The sequence below is a fragment of the Perca flavescens genome, chromosome 21, assembly GCF_004354835.1.
Source record: "Perca flavescens isolate YP-PL-M2 chromosome 21, PFLA_1.0, whole genome shotgun sequence".
In the NCBI taxonomy this organism is placed as follows: domain Eukaryota; kingdom Metazoa; phylum Chordata; class Actinopteri; order Perciformes; family Percidae; genus Perca; species Perca flavescens.
The window spans coordinates 5,971,045-5,991,411 of record NC_041351.1 but is presented as its reverse complement, the minus strand read 5'-3'; the positions used below and the strand labels follow the sequence as shown (position 1 = coordinate 5,991,411).

Genomic DNA, 20,367 nt, shown 5'->3' with positions numbered 1-20,367 from the left:
AGCGCATAAGTGAGATGGGAGAGGAGGGAGATGTGGTAGCTATGAGCCAGTTCCAGATGGCCCCTACTGTCATCCAAGGCCAATCCCGTGAACATGTCCGGGAGATGCTGTCAGTGGTGCAGGACCTCCTGGTCCGCCTCACCTCTCTGCGGATGCAGCACCTGTTTATGATCCAGGCCTCGCCCCGGTATGCTTCCGTAACTGATCCTCGTGTCAGTTTCAGTCAGGATAAATCATCCTTTTCTAATTTTCTAATGTTGTTTAGGTATGTTGAGCGTGTGTCAGAGGTGCTGAGGCAGAAGCTGAAGCAGGCAGACATTCTGCTACTGAAAGGTGCCACAATGGTTGAGAAAAGGCAGGAAGCCCTGGAGGAGCAGTCCAGACTGGAGCCTCGTGTTGACCTGCTGGCAGGATGCACCCGGGAACTCCAGAAACTGGTATTGGATTACTATTTCAAGTTATTTATGTTCACAGGGTTGGCAATTTTTCTGCTCACTAGAAGAGAATGTTGTGTATAATTTCTATCAACTCTTACGGTAAACATTTGTTATAAGATCATTCTATCCATGTTAATATATACTGAGAAGTAGAATTAGAGATTATGCCTACCACACACTGGAAGACTATGAATAGACTGAAGTCTGACGCCATCTCACATCTAAAGACAATCTGTGCTAATGTCACTAGTTTTTATCCTCAGACGATGAGATTTTACTACCAAGACTTAAAATGTACGATAATATCAAACACGTTTTGATTTTGTCGATTGTCTCCGACTGATTTTTATGACCACCTTACACCAAACGATTAAGACAACCGAAGCGTGCCCCAACTCTAGCAAGACTCTCGTGATTTCATTCCGATATTGGAAATTTGTCTGCGACAGTGGAATCTTTTGAAAAGTCGTTTAGTGTAAGGTCGGCCTTAATTGAAAAGGAAAATATATTGCACAAAGGGCTTGTAATTAATAAATGTTACACCTTGAAATATCGCAGTAATAATGAGTACTATTGACAGTAATTCTGATTGTTTATTTTTGCAGATTGAAGCCGACATTTCAAAGCGATACAACAAAAGGCCTGTCAACCTAATGGGGGTTAATATATAGTGAACATCAACATCACAGACGTTTACTCTAAATATTTTGTCAAGACCTACTTGGAGAAATAAAAGTGGTATTTAATATTACGTCTTGTGTGTTCTTTACATTTACTGGATTACTATTTGACATTTTTAAATACATTTCTTGCTTCTTTAAAGTCTGTAAATTATGTTGTGGTTTACCTATTGATGAATGCAATCATGTACTTATTTTTTTTTTGCTTCATTGGAATATGTATCACATATAGAACAAGGGTGACAGAACCAACATGTGCATTGCACCTGTTATTATCATACATAAAATAAAGTACCTATTATTGCATATTAAATAAAGTAAGACATAACATATCAATACATTTTAGAACCAGATGAATCATATGCACACATTTCTAATTGCTGCTCATGCCAATACTAATGCATATAAGGCTTATCTTTATCCTGCATACATTCCTTCAAATAATTGCAGTTCATAATAATTATATATATATATATATATATATATATATATATATATATATATATATATATTTTTTTTTTTTTTTTTTTTTTTTTTTTTTAACTAAATCTACCAAATAAAACTAGAAAATTGACAATAACTTCTCACAGTTTAAAATATCAGCATTGGCTTCTAATTTAATGAGATGGTTTGTTTGAAAACCATAAAGATTTTGTAAAATTGTGTGGTATATTACTTAATTTATTTGGAATAAACAAGGTATTGAATTCCACTGAATATCTTAATTATTCTTAATAAATTGTATAATTGTATAATTCTGTGTAATATTGTCAGTAGGGGATCTTCTAAAGGCTGATGAAAGCTTGCTACTAGAATGTTCTACGCATGCTCTGTGTGGAAGCGTGTTTTGGTGGGTGCTTGCTTGGCTAGCCGGGCCAGCTAGCAATTTTGCAAGTCATGGTGGGCCATTCAATAAGAAAAAGCTGGACAATGCTACATCGGGCAACACTGTGGAACTTTTAATGAAACGGGACTTGATTACTGCTCTTAGGAGGTAGTGGACATTTGTGCATGAAGACACAGTTGCCAAATCTTCATGCGTAAGTATTAAATCAATTAACTAACGATAATAATGCGTAATACACGGATTGCAGTGATTTATGACATGAGCTAACGTTAGCAGACACATAGATAAATACGTAGTATTTATGCGTGGCTGACTGGATACAGAAGTGTGTCTTGTTTAATACATAAGTTACTTTTAAAAGTAGTTAAATGGTTAGGGTAGTTAGCAGCAAACTAGCTTTTAATGCTAGCACAGTGTGTAGATTCGAGTTCCAATAGTAGTTCAGCTTTTTCTTTAAGTCCCACCCATGCGCTATTCCTATTGGTCGGGAGATCTGGAGTCATGTGTCGTTACGGCGCTTGAGCCCCGCGAATGGCTGTGCCATCTGTCAGTTATCTTTTCACCACTTGTTGCTAGGGAGATTGTTTGATGCTAGCCACGGCGGAAGTAGAGGTACCTGTCACTTTTTAGGGTAAACAGAGGTGCGAGCTAACTAGCTAATGTGGCGACACGGCATACCATCAGTACTTTATGTTATGTATCAAAGTGGTTATACATGTGTAATAGCAGTAGCCCGGTCTTAAAACACAAGGTAGCTAACCGCTAACGTCATAAGGACGAAGAAAGGCGCAGCTGTGCGAGAGGAGGGAGGGACCCTGCCCGCTATCTAACGCTGTCGTTTGCGCGTGTGCTAGCCAGCCCTGCGAGCCTTCTCGACTCTCCCATTCACCTTCAGCAGCACCCACAAGAAGTAGTCCTGTCAAGGGTGGGGTGATGTCTAAAGCTCTGTGTTCACCATCTGTTGTCTGCTGAATTTACAAGAACGAAAAAGGCATTGCGCGTCCGGTACGAGCCGACATCACTTCTCTAGTCTTGGGAGGATGGAGTGGTTGCAGTGGGCTAGCAAGTCCTGATTTTTTTTTTTTTTTTCTGTCATTAACGTGTTTAATGCAAATGTAGGTAGGTAAGAATTGTGTGTCTTAGAGCTGAAAGCAGTGTGGTTATAATGTTGAACTACTGTAGTTTTGAAGTGGAGCAATAAAATGTAATTTCTCACTTTTGTCAGGAATGGGAAGATGAGAACCTGATGAAGAAAAAAGCTTTGAGCACAAACTGGACTCTCACAGAGTGGAAACCCCATCTTGGATCTTATATGCCTTTTAAACATACAGAATCCTGTTGAAGACCCTTTCCCCTCACTATCTTTAACCACTTTTTTTACGTTCATGTATCTATCTCCGTCTTCTAGTACAAGTACAGAAGTTATAGATCCAAGCTAGTTGGCCCCGTTTTTGTTTTTATTTTTTACTTCCACCTTTTGTTCCTTTGTAAAGAAATGCTTTACCTGAAAAAATACTTCACAGAGGGCCTGATTCAGTTCACCATCCTTCTGAGTCTCATTGGGGTGCGGGTGGACGTTGACACCTATCTAAGCAACCAGCTGCCCCCACTGAGAGAGATCATCCTGGGCCCTAGCTCAGCCTACACCCAGACACAATTTCACAACCTGCGCAACACGCTGGACGGCAATGGCATCCATCCAAAGAGTGTGGACCTCGACCAGTTTTTCACCACTCGGCGGCTGCTGAACCAGGTGCGCCAGCTGGATCGCATCTTTGTGCCCAGTACCGAGCTCAACACCTGGCTAGTGCATCGTGACTCAGAGACTGTGGTGTCCACCAGCAGCCAGTCCAGCCCCAGCATCACCCTGGACAATGGGGGCGGCCTAGAGGACGCTAGCAACCCTGACGCTACCCCGGCCATGAGGGGAGGAAGCGGAACGCCTGAATCCACGTACAACCTGAACGAAGCAGACAGCAGCCTGGGAGCTGTGGCCCCAGAGGGCAACCAGGAGCCGAGCAGCAGGGATGGTAATGACGACCTCACCAAAGAGGTACTGCAGCTTGTTTCTTCCTTCACTCTGCCAACACCTGGGGAGCACCTGTCTAAAGAAGGGGGCAAACGCCTCCTTTTCACAGTCGCTTGTTGACACCACGTTCACCTGCTGTGTCCCAAATACATTGGACGAGCAGGATTTTATAATGTTATTTATGTTGAAATAAACCCAGCAGTTGAGAAATTAAATGTTAGCTTGGATGTACATGTACATTTTGATTGGCCTAATTTAGTGGTAAACTAATCTTCCAAGTAGCAACATAAGCCAGAGATGTTAACAGAAAGAAGTTATATATTCAGAAAAGCATTAATTGTTTAATTTAACTCTAAATACCTTTTACAACAACTTAATCAGTCAATCTTAACTACTTTAGAGCTAGTATTGGTTTCATAAATATGTAGGGGTGTGGCAGCATTAAACATATGAGTACACTGTATTCCAAAGAAATTAAAACGTATACACTGAGTTTACACGGGTCTACCAATATCATTCATGGTCCGCAGGCCCGGTCTTTAATCAGTGTCAGATATTTTTAGTCAAACCAGTTGAGTCACATTCATGACAGCTGTGATTCTTGTCACAGTTAATGTGGGTGCAACTTTTAAATCCACAGCAGACAGTCCTCTAACTTAATTTACTCCTAAAACGACACATAAGAAAAGAAATCACTGTTATTTGTTTAATATTTACTTGCTACATTTGAACAACATCTCTGTGTACGATAGTTTATTTTTGTTAATGGTTAATTTTTTTGGTTTAACTTTGTCGTTCTTTGAGAAAATCTGCACGTAATGGCGATATTGATGCAGCGGAGTTAGGGGGGGTCACATAAAGTCATTATTGGACTGTAATGAACTAAGACTTCTTTCTAATCACATGATACCCACCATGTCAAAGTGTTTCTGACATGGTTGCACCATCTGACTGCATTTCTGTTGCATGATCTGCCAAAATTACCCACTCTTATAAAATAATAAGCCAAACTGCTTGCATAAAAGATACACATAAGTACTAGTTTATTATAGTAAATAATTCAATAATAAATGGCCCAGATGTCCTTTTTTTTTTTTTTTTTTTTTTTATCTCGCTACAGTATGAGTTCATTTTTTTTTTTTTTTTCTGCACAGGGCCATTTTTCAATGGTTGCTATATGTTTTTCCAGGACATTGACTTGATTGACATCCTATGGAGACAGGACATCGACCTCGGTGCAGGAAGAGAAGTGTTCAACTACAGCAACCGTCAGAAGGAGAGTGAGGAGGAGAAGCCCCACCCACAGGAGAACAAAGACGGGAATGAGGAACAAGAGAGGTGGAGAAATGGAGTAAACTTACAAGGTGCTCAGCCAGTAGATGGGGAGACTGGAGAGAGTATTCCAGAGCAGGTTTGTAGACTAAATGGATCTCCATATCCTAGTGTTTCATCCAGTGGGAGCTGGTACATTTAACTGTCCTATAGTTCATGAAAAGAAAACACAATAGTAGAAGCTGCACAGAGGTGATAAAGATCATTGTGTCTGCTCAGACTGATTTTATTTTTTTTATTCATCTGGATACATTTCCAGTTAGTCTCTTTTCACCATTCGCCTAAAACATTGTGGGTTGAAATATTGTGTTAAAATTTGTGAAATTGTTTAGTTTAAATATTAGTTTCATCTCATTGTTGTGTCACACCAGTCAATGAGTTAAGTCTCAGACAGTGGAGGGAGAGATTAAGCAAATTGAGCTGTTGCTTTTATGAAGTTGAAATACTATTAGATCCCATTTATTTCAGGGCTTACCATCCAAGAGAATTGTCCAGTGGTTGAGTGGCCATTCAGAATCGTTGTGAACGTAATCTTCGTAAAACTACAAAACTCCAGCTTATCCAGTGCTGGTTTTCGTGGCATCTGTGACGTTTTTAATAAATCTGAAACCGATAAAAGAAAACAAAAATGTTCTTTTGTTTATATCGTATTAGACCGAAAGGTGTGACCTGACTGCAGTAGCTGAGCGTTTAATCGGGCGATTACACAGAATATTTATCAACGATGCAAGATGTTAATAATTCAAACAAATATTGTGAGATGTGCCTTCAATCAAGACACAAAACGGCAGAAAGAACAGTTGGATTCAGTCACAATGATAACCTCTCTGCATTTAACCGTTTTGTACACCGTTTGTTTGGGTTGGTGTGAAAGCCCAAACAGCACGCGGCAGCTATCCTACCGTTGTCTGTTATTCACTATTTATGCACTCCTGACTAACAATGCTCATAATCAGTTATTTCTTTGTGCCACGAGAGAAGATAAATGCTTATGAAATAATAATAATAATAATTTACTGAGTTATGGAAAAGGGGTAGGATTAAATAAGTGTATACTTCTTCCTACTCCTTTTCAGACATGTCTATGTTGGTTTATGTTACTTATTGTTTATTGAATGTTTTGCTTATTTAACTTCTTAGTACTTTTTTTTTTTTTTTTTTGATGTTTTGTTTGGTTTATTTTTGATATGTCTGAAATAAATGTATTCATTCATTCATAAATGCCCATCTTTTTCTTTCAGTGGTCCAGACCAAAATGACCTGAACTACAGGTGAATCAGCTTCCAACGATAATAAATACTTTTGACTGTATTTGTATCTCTTGTTACCCAGCTCCCAGGTCTTGGTTCACAGACTTCACTCTCTCTACAAGAATGCTTGAGGCTGTTGGAGGCCACTTTCCCTTTTGGAGAAGAATCTGAGGTAAAAAAAACATCAAAATGTGTTATTTCACAAATAACCTGAAAGTATTGTTTTTTCATTGGTGTGGAAACAACTACACTGAAGTATTTTTTTAGTTTCCAGCACCGGTTGTCACCCCAGAAATAGTTTCCAATGAAGGAGTTGCGTCTACTTCTCAGAGCCTTCCTCTGGCACCACAGCTGCCCCCAGCAGAGCCCCAGTTAGACCTGGAGCAGCAGTGGCAAGACATCATGGCCATCATGGAGCTACAAGTATGTCTACTTGTTAAAATACATCACCTTTTAACTGTGTACCGAGGTGTATTTGTTTGTCCTGACGCCATTCATATAATTGGTCAGTCCAAAACATAACCACCTGTATTTCAACCAATAAAAAGGATTACAAATTGGGGGGGAATTCTTCTCTGATAACAGTGTATCACTCTAGGGCAAAAGAATATTTCGAAGTATGAAAAAATTGCCTCTTTACTCTGTCAAAGTTTGAAATAATACAGATTTTGTCTCATAATTTAAAAACATCCTTTAAAATGTAAAGAAATGTGTGTATATTTAACAAAATCTCTCTGTTCAAAAGGCAATGGAAGTGAACATCACTTCGCCCCACAGCAACTCCAGCAGTGACATCGACTCGAGTGGGACAACGGAGTCAAACACTGGGGGAAACTTTGGACTCCCTACTCACCCGACACCGGTAAACCAGGATGTCAGCCTCCACCAGGCTTCCCTCCCCAGCTGCAGCCAAGACTTCCCCCAGATTTTCAATCCCCAGTTGGACTCTACTAGCACCGCCCCGAGACCCACAATGCCCAGGCTCGCTTCCAGCAACTCCAGCAACATCAACTCCACGTTTGGCACCACTAACCTGACCGGGATCTTTCTCCCACCACACATCAATAGTTCCAGTACCAACGTGACGTCCACGCCGATCCTGCCCGATCCGTTCAGCAACCTGCTGGAAGAGTCCATGTTGGATGAGATCAGCTTGCTAGACCTCGCCATGGAGGAGGGCTTCAGCCAGGCCCAAGCTTCGCAGCTGGAGGATGAGCTCGACTCCGATTCGGGCCTTTCCCTGGACTCCAGCCACAGCCCGGCCTCCCCGAGCAGCTCCGAGACGTCCTGCTCTTCGGCGGCGTCGTCGTCGTCGACGTCCGCCACCTTCTCCGAGGAGGGAGCCGTGGGGTACAGCACCGACTCCGAGGTCGCTGCCGCAGAGACGGAGGAAGGTGCCGTTGGCGGCTATCAGCCTGGGTACAGTAAGCTCTGCCGCATGAGCTACCAGGACCCCTCCCATAACCACGGCCTCCCTCAGCTCGACAGCATCAGCCACAACCATACTTACAACCTGCCGCTCTCCTCCGCGTTCGCCGAGCATCTGGAGCTCCCCGTAGCAGTTGGAAAGAAGACCGTCCGCGACAAACACAACAAGCTTCAGCCTCCTCTGGACTTGCTCGACAAGCACTCGAGCCGCGACGAACGCCGAGCCCGGGCGATGAAAATCCCCTTCTCCAACGAGAAGATCATCAACCTGCCCGTGGAAGAGTTCAACGAGCTCCTAGCCAAGCACCACCTGAGCGAGGGCCAGCTGGCCCTCATCCGCGACATCCGCAGGCGCGGCAAGAACAAGATGGCGGCCCAGAACTGCCGCAAGCGCAAGCTGGACACCATCATCAACCTGGAGCAGGGCGTCCAGGACCTGAGGCGCGACAAGTCCCGCCTGCTGAAGGAGAAGATGGAGTTCATTCGTTCCATCCGGCAGATGAAGCAGAAGATGCAGAGTCTGTACCAGGAGGTGTTCACTCAGCTACGGGACGAGCAGGGCCGGCCCTACCCCCCCAGCGAGTACTCGCTCCAGTACAGCGCCGACGGCAGCGTGCTGATCATGCCCCGTGGCGTGACAACTGCCGAGCAGAACCGTAAGCCCGAGAAAAAACAGAAAGACAAAAAGAAGTGAGGGGTGGGCAAACTGCTGTTTATTCTATCACTTTGCTATATCAATAAGAGAGATTTCTGCAGATGCAAGAGAGATGTCCTTTTTTTTTCCTTTTAAGAAGATTCTGGTGAGTAGAAAAACGGTATTGTTGACTACTCTTCCTGCATTGGTTTCTCCCTTTTCAGTCTGTTCCTACGTTTTTGTTTTTTTCTCCTTTTCTTCCCGGAAACAACTTTGACGCAGAAGTTGCTCTTCGTTTGAGTACTGATATTTCGTTATTTAGACGGGGGGGGGAAACGATAAGCAAGGAGACGAGGGAGATAAAAGGACATTAAATGAGCTATTAGAAGAAAAAAATTAGCCGCTCTCTCTTTTGCAACAAACCACTGAGGATGGAGATGTGTAGGGTGTAACAAGGGACTGGTATTGAGAAAAGTGGAAGTAAAAGAACCCTGTCAACAAGGATGGTTGGAATACCTATGCACCGAAGGTTTTAAAAGGACAGATAACATCCCTTCCTGGAGACTTTTAGTGATTTTTGTCACGGAGGCTTTTAAGTTGCAAATCTTCAGGCAAAGAACAGCATCTATGGTTGTGAGAGTTTAGATACCAAAGGCTAAAAGGAAGTCCATCATTTTAGGATGCAATTAACACCCATACTAACCAAAGGTTGTATGGTGCACATCACTTGATCTGAACACATCTTATATGCTCAAACGCTGCACTCAAATTCTGTCGGTTTGTGCATCGCAAATTCCAGTTTTTGAGTCAGTTTTGTTGGCGGCATCTCAAGTTCAGAAGGCCCTGAAAAGATTGGGTGTGTATGTGTGGAAGGACGACGTTGAGACAAGAATAGAGTCAGAAGCCGAGCGTTCCTGAGCTGGCCACTGCTAAAAGAGGCCTGGAGTTGGAGTCCTGCAAGAGGAGCACATGGATGTTTTAGGGAGGAGATGCACTGCATTGCAAAATGTATCAACTTCCTTATAAATTATACATAGCACTGTAATTTGTCTTTAAAAGGCTTGGCTATATGCATTTTGCCGTGTCTGTCGCTATTCCTTCGCTGCAGGTTTAAATACGGGAGCTGCGTTTAGGAAGGCTCTTATTAACTGTTCATAATCTGTAGTATAAGCAAGGTTATAGGTCTAGCTACATAAGCTTTATGTAAAAGTCTACACTCTTTTGGTTGATTTTTTTAAAACGTCACGCAGAGCCTGTAATCATAAGAGGAATTGAAGGTACCGGGACGGGCCCAGAGCTCCAGAGAGTACTGTTTGATTTCCACCAATTTCTCCAGGCTGTCACCAATAAGAGTTATGGATCATTTATCGGTTTCTTTTGGACGCCTTGTTTTAAGCACCAACTTAAAACGGGCTCAGTTGTCGCTGTGGTTTAGCGATATCCATTTTCATTAACTTATTTGCCAACGTTACCCAACTGAAAGCCACTTGAGGCAATTTTTAACTGCTGTAAAGCTGAGGTCTTGGCTTAAATATTGAGTCCGAGTATTTAATTTGTTTGTGTCGACACAGCGAGCCAAGGTGTTCCAGGAGATAAAAGTTATTTGAATGCGTGAAATGACCGTGTGTGTTGTGGCCACTTTGATTTGCCTTTATTTCTCAATCTCATCTCTCACTTTCAATGTTTTGAGAACTGAAGGAAAACGTCCTCAAAGAAGTGCTATTACTTTGTTTGAATGAAGTTCTGTCAGTACGTGTAACATGGCCCTCTTTTAAAAAGAAAAAATAGGTAATTGTTGCAGCTGAGATAGCGATTAGGCTAGAATATTTACAAGAGGCTGAACAGAACTCGCAACATTAAGATGATGTCCAAAAAAAAATGTTTTTGAAAGCAGATATGTCCTCATTAAATGTGATATTCAGGCATGGAACTGGTTAACATTCACTTCAGTGTAACACCAACAATTTAGTACTGCTACTACTTAGTGCACTTTTTTTTTGTCTGTCTTGTTATGTAAATATTTTTATGTTTGTGTTTGTCATGATTTATGTAGTTTGTCAAATGTCTCCATAACGGCCTCACCCTCTGCTTTCAGTTTGGATGTAGTTTCCTCTGTTTTGAGGTATTTGCCGGCAATCAAGAATTGTTTTTATTGATTAATAAAGTGTTTTTATTTTCACCTGTGACTCTTGTGTTGTAGTTGTAATGAATTGTATATTGTTATACTGTTCAGTAGGGGCTCCAAAAAGCAGGTTTCTCAATGTATCTAGATAGATTTTGGTTTTAAATTTGCAAAGTTAACCCGATAACTCCAAAAAACCTGCTTCTTGGAAGGAGCCCCATGACCACGAACAACCCAATCTCGGTGACGATTGGTCGATTGATCAAGTACTCAATCGACAGAAAAATGAATCGCCAACTATTTGATAATCAATTGTTTCTCAAGCAAGGAAATCCAAACACTCTTAGCTATTGTGATGGCCATTTTTCACTGTCTTCTGACGTTCTACAGATCAAGCGATTTAATAAATTAATGGAAAAAAATTGATTGTTGCAGCCCTAATCTTGTTGTATTAAAAAGTGACACCAGTTGAAACGGCAGAGTAACAAAAAGTGGTTTATTCTCCAAAAACCGACAAGCAAGAGACGAGAATGAAAAACACCACAAAGAGTACCAATGACCAAATTAACCACTGAAAGGGGTTTGTAACCGTGAACTAAACAAGTCAGAAGGAAACAGTTGAGATGGACACAGTTTTGCCCTCAAAAGCACCAATGAACCAAGTAAAAAACAAAAAAAAAAGGCACACGGATGAAATAAAACCCACCTCACGGATACAATCTCATAGCAAGATGACCGAGCACTGGACCACGTGTGAAAGTGATACTGAAGTGGCCGAGTCGACACTGAAAATTAACACTGCTTTATTTTATTTTTTTAATTTCAGTTGGGTTTTGTCAAGCAAACTTGAAGCATATATACAGTTTGACTATCCAGATAAAAGTCTAATCAAATGAGTGATGCTGTACCATAAGACAAATGAGTCCAATGGTGCCTTGCTTGTCTTCCCGCCCCCCCGATCTCCCCAAAATACCTCTGGAATAATCTTTCCCCCTACCCCTTCGCCCTGTGTTAGTTTTTGTCATCTTTTTTCTCGTCTTCGGTGGGATACGAGTGCCAAGTAAGTCTCTCCTCGTAGAAAGAGATGACCACCTGCGGACACTTCACGTTGGCCTCCTTCGCCGGCACCAGGTCGGCTTCATCGGAGTTTTTCCTGCGAAACACAGAAACAATTCAACTGACTGTCATTTGGCATTCACAGACAGCTGATTTCAGTTATTCTGGCGGATTAGACTCAGGTCGAACTTATGAGGACACAAACTCTTTCTTCCAACGGACCTTTTTCATAGCAGACATGTTGACTTGTCATAGTAGGAAAAGCACAGCTGAAATTGATAACCTTAACAATGGTTCAATTCCATCAAGTGTCCCAGTAAGATATTTTAGTGAGTCAGCATGCACAATACCAGGGCCTCTCCTAAGTGGAATGCATCCATCATTAATGGTTTAATACCAGGGCCTCTCCTAAGTGGAATGCAGCCATCAGTAATGGCTTTGAATACACCTGTGCTTTTCCTAGTATGACATGTCAACATGTCTGCCGTGGAAAAAGGTCTATAAGAATGATACAGCTGTCATTTGTCCCACCCCAACAGGTGCAACACTGCTAACAGGGGACTCATGGAGATGCCAATCAGTCTAAACACACCCCCACACAGTCCTGGGAGGAGGTCCGATCAGCCACATTAACTGGAAACACCTGTGTGGGTGTTCAGGGCCGTTAAGGTGCTGTACGAACCATTTCATGAGGAACATGAGCTCTCCCGTGGAATCTGTGGCACCGATAATCCTTTCTGGATCCAGCCCTCGAGCAAAGCCCCTCAGCTTCTCTGTCTGAGGATCAAACGACAAAGCACAACTTTAATCGAGCCCCAAACTAAATTTCAGCATAAATACCAAGGACCTACAGCATTTCAAGGTTCCTGTCTGAACGTAAAAACAAATCCAGACGAACAGAACGCCACAAAAACATGGGGTTTCGGGAAACTGTTGTAAAATCCGTCAGTCAACATGGCTGCGTGCACGTGGAGCAAATGTTTGAAGATTTCATGTATATGTGTGTTTCTTTTTTTGCCATTTACATATTTGCAGGGCAGCAACTGACAATGGACCTATTTCACAGCAGACATTTTGACTGGCGGATTAGACTCGGGTCGAACTTATGAGGACACAAACTCTTTCTTCCAACGGACCTTTTTCATAGCAGACATGTTGACTTGTCATAGTAGGAAAAGCACAGCTGAAATTGATAACCTTAACAATGGTTCAATTCCATCAAGTGTCCCAGTAAGTTATTTCAGTGAGTCAGCACGCACAATACCAGGACCTCTCCTAAGTGGAATGCAGCCATCATTAATGGTTTTGAATACACCTATGCTTTCCCTACTATGACATGTCAACATGTCTGCTGTGAAAAAGGTCTATTACTTTCATTATCAGTGTTATCATTCTATCAGTACAATGTCTGAAAATAGTGAAAATTGCCTGTTACACACAGCTAAAATTGATGTCTTCACATGTCTTGCTTTGTCCGAACAACCAAAACCCAAAACATATTAAGTTTACTATCATGTATGACAGAAAAAAAAAGCATAAAATCCCCACGTTTGAAAAGCTCGAACCAGCTTGGCAATGACATAAGGCCTCTGAACACCCACACAGGTGTTTTCAGTTATTCTGGCTCATTAGCCCTGTGCTCTGGTTGAAGGTGGGCTGGAGCTGTTGATGGTCATAAATCTTTTCTACCAATAAGAATGATAAAGGTGTCATTTGTCCTGACCTAACAGGTGCAACAAAGCTAACTGCAGAGTCAGGAAGATATCAATCAATCAGTCTAAACACACCCACACAGACCTGGGAGGAGGTCCAATCAGCCAGTGTAACTGAAAACACCCGGATGGGTGTTCAGGGCCTTTAAATGATCGAAACATTTGATAATTAGTTTTCTGTCGATCAGCTCGTGCATTAATCCTTTTCAGTTCTACATATTTGTAAAATACTATAGGGTTAAACGTTGTCTTGTGTCGACAATATGAAAAAATAATAGCGTCACATCTTTATTGCAATGAACTGTGAGTGGTCTGCACCCCGAGCCGACTCTCTGCGAGTCTGCAGAATGTCCACATGCAGACTTGATGAACTGTGGATCAAACCAAGGCACTCGCAGACTCCCTGGGAACGAGTCTGCAAGTGCGGTGAAGTCCAACCCTTTGAGATTCAGCCCGAGAGTTGCCTGTATAGCAGGTGTGTGACTACACAGAGGGTATCCTGCATGTGGGGGAGGGTGGGGGTGGGGATCACCAGAGGCCCCACGATACAAGATTATCACCATACTTATGTTACAATAACATATTAATGCAATTTTAAACATATTGCGAAATTCTGCAATATATTGCAACTTCAAATTATTTCCCCAAAGGAAAACTTTAGTTTTATCTAGAAAGATACATTTCTCTGTTTGTTCATCTCCCTTAAACTTTATTTAATTAATTTAATTAATTTAAAAAAAGCCAGCCAGAAAGTTAAAATCTCATGTGCAATAGACCTTTTTCACGGCTCTTGTTGACATGTCTTAGTAGGAAAAGCACAGGTGTATTCAAATCCATTAATGATGGCCGCATTCCACTTAGGAGAGGCCCTGGTATTGTCCATGCTGACTCACTGAAATAGCTTATTGGTACCCTGTTTAAACATACATGGTTATTTTGACGGAGACATTTCCCTTCGTTTGTGCCCTTCGTTTACTCGCAAATGGAGAATTTGCCTCTGAAAACTATTCTTTCGGCCAGAGTGGAGATTTTGGAAAACTTTGTTTGCACGTTTGCATGTAAACTGAGACAAACTGAGGGTTCAGGCAGCTGAGGAAGTGAGGAAGAGAAGAGAGAGGAAGTGATTAGTTGCTGTTGTTGCTATTTTCAGGATTCTGATTGGCTAACGTGGGCTTGACTGTCACCTACAGGTTTGGCGCGCTCTTGGCGGCATATATACACGGGTACGTGTAAACAAACCAGAGCCTGTCTATGGAGAGCCTGTTCACTCCCTATCTCACTCCCTATTAGCCCCATTGTACCAACCCGGAATTTTCCCGAGAGTTATTAGACATTCTCTGAAACAAACACTTTTCTGAAAACTGACAGCTTTGCACGATGTTATTTTTGAAAACGGAGAGGTTGAAATGTCCGTTTATGAAGATAGCCGGCCACGTGTAAACGTAGTATCGGGCGCTTGATGGAATGGAGCCATCGTTAAGGTTATCAATTTAAGCTTTGCTTTTCCTACTATGACAAGTCAAAATGTCTGCGGTGAAAAAGGTCCATTCATATAATAAAAAACTGACACTTGGTTGATTGATCCCAAAGCAAGGCGCTGTTAAAGTGTACACCTGAAGTCCCTTATGGTTGGAAAACCAGCACCCTGCTTTATCATGAGCCTGCGATGCGGTTTTCCATGACAAAAAGTTCCTTACCTTGATGTGGTTTAAGGTTTGCCTAAACTACGATAAACACCTGCCGCCTGCAACTCTTCATCTAACCAACTCACTGTGCCAGGCTGTGTTTCATCATTCTTTCTTGGCAATGTTTTAAAATGCTTCGCCCCCAAAAAAAAGTACCGTAATCTCATGCTCTGTGGATCAAAAAACCTTTATTTTGTGTCTGCCTTTTTTTTTGTTCTTCCACAAGCAGCAGACAATGGGCTGGCAACACCAGAGCAAAGCAAAGAAAACAGCTCAACAGTGCCAGTTGCAAGTTTTTTATTAGACATATTACATTTTAGACATTTTACACATATTATTACTGATGAGACAATTTTATCTTATTCACAGTGGTGTCAAATATTAGATTACTTTGTCTTGTTTGTCTTAAGAGACACAGACTGACTCATTGTGGAAACATACATGCATGTTAGTGGTCAGCTGGCTGTTGGCTGTAGTCTTTGTCGTGTGTTCAATCGCAACTTTTAACACAAGATTTGACATGAAGAATAAGTCTGTTTTTGCTACTTCTTTGAGGTTGGCTTGCTGTGTCAGGGCCCTTAATACAATAGATCTTGCAACTATGCATAATAACCCCAGTACCAGTTATGTGAGATAGATCACTTATGGACTCAAACAAAAACAAAGGATTGGGACTTACATCATCTTTTTTCTTCTTCGTTTTACTCTCGTCTCCTTCTGCGTCTCCAGCTGCCTTCCTCTTACCCTCGTGTGCTGATTTCTGGGACTGCAGGAATTCTGCAATCAAATCTGGACAGTCCAGGTTGTCTTCTGGCTCCCACGTGTTGTCTTCCCTGCAGACACAAGTACATAAAGTATAGGGGTTGGAAAAATAATCGATTCTTAGATGCATCGCGATTCTTTCTAGAACGATTTGATTATCGATTCTGATTCTGAAGTTAATAATCGATTTAAAAAATGTGTTGATTTTTATTTAAAAGTGACTGTCTCCAGACAAGTACAAATCAGAAAACAGAGTGACTGAAAGAGGATGGGATAATGGACAACAACTTAGAGTTTAGGCAAGAGTGCAGAAAAAAAACCCCACAAAAATGGCCAAAAGGAGAAAAGAAAATACATTTTGTATATATACACATGATCTAATAATACATACATAAAATAATTAGGCAAAACACATATAGGCTGTTCATCTACTTTATCACATTACATCTGACCACCTCATGTTCATGTTCTATGAAGCCAATGATCCACCTTTAAACCTGACTGGGCCTCTGACATGGAAGATTACTGGGAGAGAAGGGGACTTTCACGAGCATGTTTAAGGCTTAAGCATGGAATGACTACAAAACAAAAACCTCAGTGGACTAAACATTTCATTAAAACTTATGTGTGACAAATATGTCAAAATCTAAGCTTTGTCTCGCTGCTTTGTCTAGGAAGTGATTAGCAAACTCTGAGTAGCAAACTCAGATTTATATGTATATTTTTAAAAATCACACATGGAAATTTACATTAAAAAAATTGATGCATCGATAATCGGTTTAGAATCGAATCATTGGCCTCTGAATTGGAATCGAATCGTGAGGTGCCAAGAAATTCCCACCCCTACTCCAGTAAGAGTACTGTATAAATAGGATAATGACAGGAAAAGAAAGTAGACGATGCAATATGTTTATTAGAGATGTAACGATGCATCGTGAATCGGTTAAAAATCGATAGAAATGTGTAAAGATTACAACCGGTTGAGATAAAAAATGAATCACGATGCAATGTTTAAATGTCCTAGGGCGTAATCTACTTTAGATTTCACTTGTTTGACTTCAGATGTCACTACATCTTCTTAGTTTATTTATTTGAAGAGATTTTTAGTTTTTTTGTTATTTTGATGTGGGATTTGTTTTAAAAATGTAATCATTCAATTTTTTTTATTTCATTCTTGTTATTTAGCTGCACTTTAATAAGAAGACACATCTGTTGTTTTGCACAGTTAACAGAAGTAAAGGAATATCTTTCAGTCACTTGTCTGCAGCTCATTCTGTTGAAAAGAAATCGTGAGAAAATCGTATCGCCAACTTAACAGCGTGAATCGAATCGCGAGTAAGTTACATCTCTAATGTTTATGACAACAACTCCCACCAAAACACTCACTCAGAGAAGCCTTTCCACTTGAGGAGATATTCTACTCTCCCTTTCACCACCCGCCGATTCAGGACCTTTTCCACCACATATTCTTCCTCCTCCTCCTCTTCCTCTTCCACATCATCTGGCTTCTTGTCCTTCTCGACAGTAGTCATTTTGCTCTCTGGCGGGTTAGAAAACAGGAGCAGTGAGCAGATAGTTACCGATCTTAAAGACACACCCTTTTAACAGCTGCTGAGGCTTAAAAACTGATAACTCTTAAAGCCTGTAGGTGTTAAAATTAAGAGTTTAAGATGTCCGCATTTGTTTGGGACACGTTGAAATGGGTAACAGACATTTAGAGTGCCACTTTGTCAACATACATGACATAATTCATTCCTTGACTCCTGACACACCTTAACGCACAAAAACAAAGTGATACAGAGACATTTATGTTGGAAAATAATGATGTATTAAACCTTCTGTAACAGCAGGAACATCGTTAGGGGGTTCTGTAGTCAGGCTCATACTCATCAGGTAGACCTGGGGACCAGCAGGTTACTGGTCAACATCAAGATTGTTGCGTAATGGAGGCAAACGGGAATCAATGTGATAGAGAGGAGAAAACAGCATTGGAGAATGGGATTTATTGAGAAGATACAAGGGTAACAATGTGAGGCAATGTAGATTACCAGCAATCAATATATCGTCGCTGTCGAGCGGAAACCTTGTATGTCCAAAACCGTTGTTTTTTCAGGAAATACAAAAAAAAAACAGTCAGACGCAAAAGGTGACCAATAGCTTTGATTTATGAAAAAAATCAATTAAAATGACAAAATACGGATGTACAAGGTTTCTGCCCGACAGCAACGACATGTTTCACTTTGTGATATTTTTTAAAAACAATTGTTTATGTTGATTTTTTTTCTCTATTTATTGATTTATACATAAAGAAGGCTGCCTAATCTGCATTGCCTGAAGTTACCTGTTACCTTATGACATGGTGTAAGCTCATTGTATCTCTAAGCAGTGGTGGAGGAAGTATTCAGATAAAAGTACTAATACAACACTGTCAAATGTAATTGCATTGAAAGTGATACTTCTGTAAAATTATGTCAGTATAGTCAGGAAAATGTAGTTAAAGCATTAAAAGAAGAAAAATGCCCCCTGTGACTGTTATATATTGTGTCATTAGATTATTATTAATCAGGCATTAGTGTAAAAGAAGGATTTTACTGTTGTTGTTGGTTGAGCTGGAGCTCATTTTGACCTATAAACTAATGATTATTTTCATTATGAATTAATCTGTTGATTTCTTTCTCCATTAATTGAGAAATGCTGCCCCAAGTACCCAGAGCCCATCATGTGTTTTGTATGCAAAAAAAAAGCTTAACTTTGTAAAGTAAATAAAGCTGTCATATAAATATATATTGAATTAAAAAGTACAATATTTCCCTCTAAGATGTAGCGGAGTAGAAGTAGTAAGTGGAATGAAAAGAAAAGACTCAGAAGTAAAGTACAAGTACAACAAATTTGTACTTGAGTGAATGCACTTAGTTACATTCCACCACTGTATTTTAGGTGGTAGTGTTGCAAGTGTATAAAATATGCCCTGACCAAATGTATTACTGATCACCTTTAACAGGTAATTACAGAGGACCTCATCACTTGAATAACACGGCGGTGAACAGCGGAGGCAGACCGTGCACGGCCGAGTCAGCAGCATCAACAACAGTGCAACACCTGGCGGCTGCTTAGCGGAATGTAACGTTGTTGTAGAAATACAGAGCCGATGATTACACAAACCACGCGTTACCTACTTTAAATTAGCATTGTCGTGGGAAAACATACACACGATGTAGTGGAGTGGGGGGCGGCGTTGTTGCTATCGTAGCAAGCATAACGAGTACAGAAGAAAAACCCCGCACGACAAAGACTCGGAGGGACCCACTGTTTGGTGTCTCCTCCATATTGCCTTCGCGTTAGCGATGTCTGTAGATTACAATGGTTATTAAAGCATAATAACAAGCGTGTCTCCTAATTAGACTGCGCTGGTTTTCAACCCCATTGGAAACATGCACATTAACGGCAAGGTAACGGTAAACACGTGCACAATTTAACGTTACCGAAACAACACGTTTGGAGGGAAGATAAAAAAAAAAAATAAAAAATAAACTCACCGATGACTTAACGCTACAATTAAAGAAAACACTTGAACTTCCACCTGAACCGATTTAAAACAACACGATAGTCTTTGCCTCGTAATTATATTGTGATAACGTCGCTGTTTGTCTTGATTTGTTGCTGAAATACAGAGCCGAGAGCTTGACTACAGTCAAATGTATCGTTTCCGCCCCTTCGTCTGGGAAGGAAAAAAAGTAGTCCGCTGGTTGGTTGGAGCGCGAGGACCATGCAGTCATAAAGATACCATATACTGTCTATGAAAGATACCAAAGCGTATGGATTTACTCAGAGTGATAGAGAAAGACATCTATATCTCTATGGCTCTGGATTTACTCATCAAGGTAACCAGGGTAACCAGAGCCAGCCGCGCTGCGCGCGCATGTATATCTTATATGTGTATATATATATATATATATATATATATATATATATATGTATGTCAATGATGTATATAGATCAGAGCAAACGGCGGAAGTATAATGGTTGATCGATTATCGATACAGTAGATGAGTACTACTTTATTGATCGCTCTGTGGCTTTTTACAACTTTAACTAACTATGTTATCATTTTGAATTAATATTTGATCATTTCTATTTAATAGCTCGTCATTTATACTTATATTTCACAATTTTTATTTATTAGTTTATCATTTTGCCCTAATATCATAATTTTGATTTAATATCTTAGTGATCATTTTGACATAGCTTACCTTTGCCTTTTTCTTTTCTTTTTAAATTACACTTACTGTAAACTTTCAGGAGCTTTCAGTCATATTTCCGCCACCTTCAGCAAACGACAAAGATATATATAAATATCTATGATATATAAATATCTATGAGCAAACGACATATA

General features: G+C 40.7%; 3 protein-coding genes across 8 annotated transcripts in view; 2 read left to right on the top strand and 1 right to left on the bottom strand.

The window, feature by feature from the left end:
• cdk5rap3 (CDK5 regulatory subunit associated protein 3) overlaps window positions 1–1,188 on the top strand; it is a 5,808-nt gene extending 4,620 nt beyond the window's left edge. The window contains exons 12-14 of the mRNA XM_028567268.1: window positions 1–187; window positions 266–437; window positions 1,043–1,188. The exon at window positions 1–187 is cut by the window's left edge and continues 19 nt beyond it. Of these exons, the coding sequence (XP_028423069.1) occupies window positions 1–187; window positions 266–437; window positions 1,043–1,108 (425 nt within the window). The 3' untranslated portion in view covers window positions 1,109–1,188. The remainder of the gene's footprint in view (window positions 188–265; window positions 438–1,042) is intronic.
• A 743-nt stretch (window positions 1,189–1,931) lies between these two features.
• Window positions 1,932–10,823, top strand: nfe2l1b (nfe2 like bZIP transcription factor 1b). 3 transcript variants are annotated; one of them, XM_028567267.1, is made up of 6 exons: window positions 1,932–2,157; window positions 3,190–4,017; window positions 5,183–5,404; window positions 6,658–6,747; window positions 6,906–6,998; window positions 7,321–10,823. In XM_028567267.1, the coding sequence occupies exons 2-6, from the start codon at window positions 3,460–3,462 to the stop codon at window positions 8,695–8,697; spliced, it is 2,340 nt and encodes a 779-aa protein (XP_028423068.1). In that variant the 5' UTR covers window positions 1,932–2,157; window positions 3,190–3,459; the 3' UTR covers window positions 8,698–10,823. The 3 variants fall into 3 exon arrangements, with proteins under 3 accessions (XP_028423068.1, XP_028423066.1, XP_028423067.1); XM_028567265.1 differs by having other exon boundaries at window positions 6,843–6,998; XM_028567266.1 differs by lacking the exon at window positions 1,932–2,157 and adding an exon at window positions 2,220–3,083 and having other exon boundaries at window positions 6,843–6,998.
• A 418-nt stretch (window positions 10,824–11,241) lies between these two features.
• Window positions 11,242–19,820, bottom strand: cbx1b (chromobox homolog 1b (HP1 beta homolog Drosophila)). Of its 4 annotated transcripts, none has more exons than XM_028568746.1 (6): window positions 19,511–19,820; window positions 17,810–17,891; window positions 17,361–17,514; window positions 15,892–16,045; window positions 12,498–12,592; window positions 11,242–11,912 (listed from the first exon to the last, which is right to left on the bottom strand). In XM_028568746.1, the coding sequence occupies exons 2-6, from the start codon at window positions 17,862–17,864 to the stop codon at window positions 11,771–11,773; spliced, it is 600 nt and encodes a 199-aa protein (XP_028424547.1). In that variant the 5' UTR covers window positions 17,865–17,891; window positions 19,511–19,820; the 3' UTR covers window positions 11,242–11,770. The 4 variants fall into 4 exon arrangements, 3 of the variants coding, with proteins under 3 accessions (XP_028424547.1, XP_028424548.1, XP_028424549.1); XM_028568747.1 differs by having other exon boundaries at window positions 17,810–17,873; XM_028568748.1 differs by lacking the exon at window positions 17,810–17,891.
• Between the last annotated feature and the right edge of the window lie 547 nt (window positions 19,821–20,367).

Bases quoted from the DNA above. Each gene is read 5' to 3' on its own strand.
- nfe2l1b (XM_028567265.1), top strand. From the start codon at position 3,460: ATGCTTTACCTGAAAAAATACTTCACAGAGGGCCTGATTCAGTTCACC. The intron at 4,018-5,182 runs GTACTGCAGCTT...ATGTTTTTCCAG, and splicing joins ATGACGACCTCACCAAAGAG to GACATTGACTTGATTGACAT. The intron at 6,999-7,320 runs GTATGTCTACTT...TCTGTTCAAAAG, and splicing joins TGGCCATCATGGAGCTACAA to GCAATGGAAGTGAACATCAC.
- cbx1b (XM_028568746.1), bottom strand. From the start codon at position 17,864: ATGAGTATGAGCCTGACTACAGAACCCCCTAACGATGTTCCTGCTGTT. The intron at 16,046-17,360 runs GTGAGTGTTTTG...TTGTGTCTGCAG, and splicing joins AAGTGGAAAGGCTTCTCTGA to GGAAGACAACACGTGGGAGC. The intron at 12,593-15,891 runs GTAAGTCCCAAT...TTTGATCCTCAG, and splicing joins CGAAGAAGAAAAAAGATGAT to ACAGAGAAGCTGAGGGGCTT.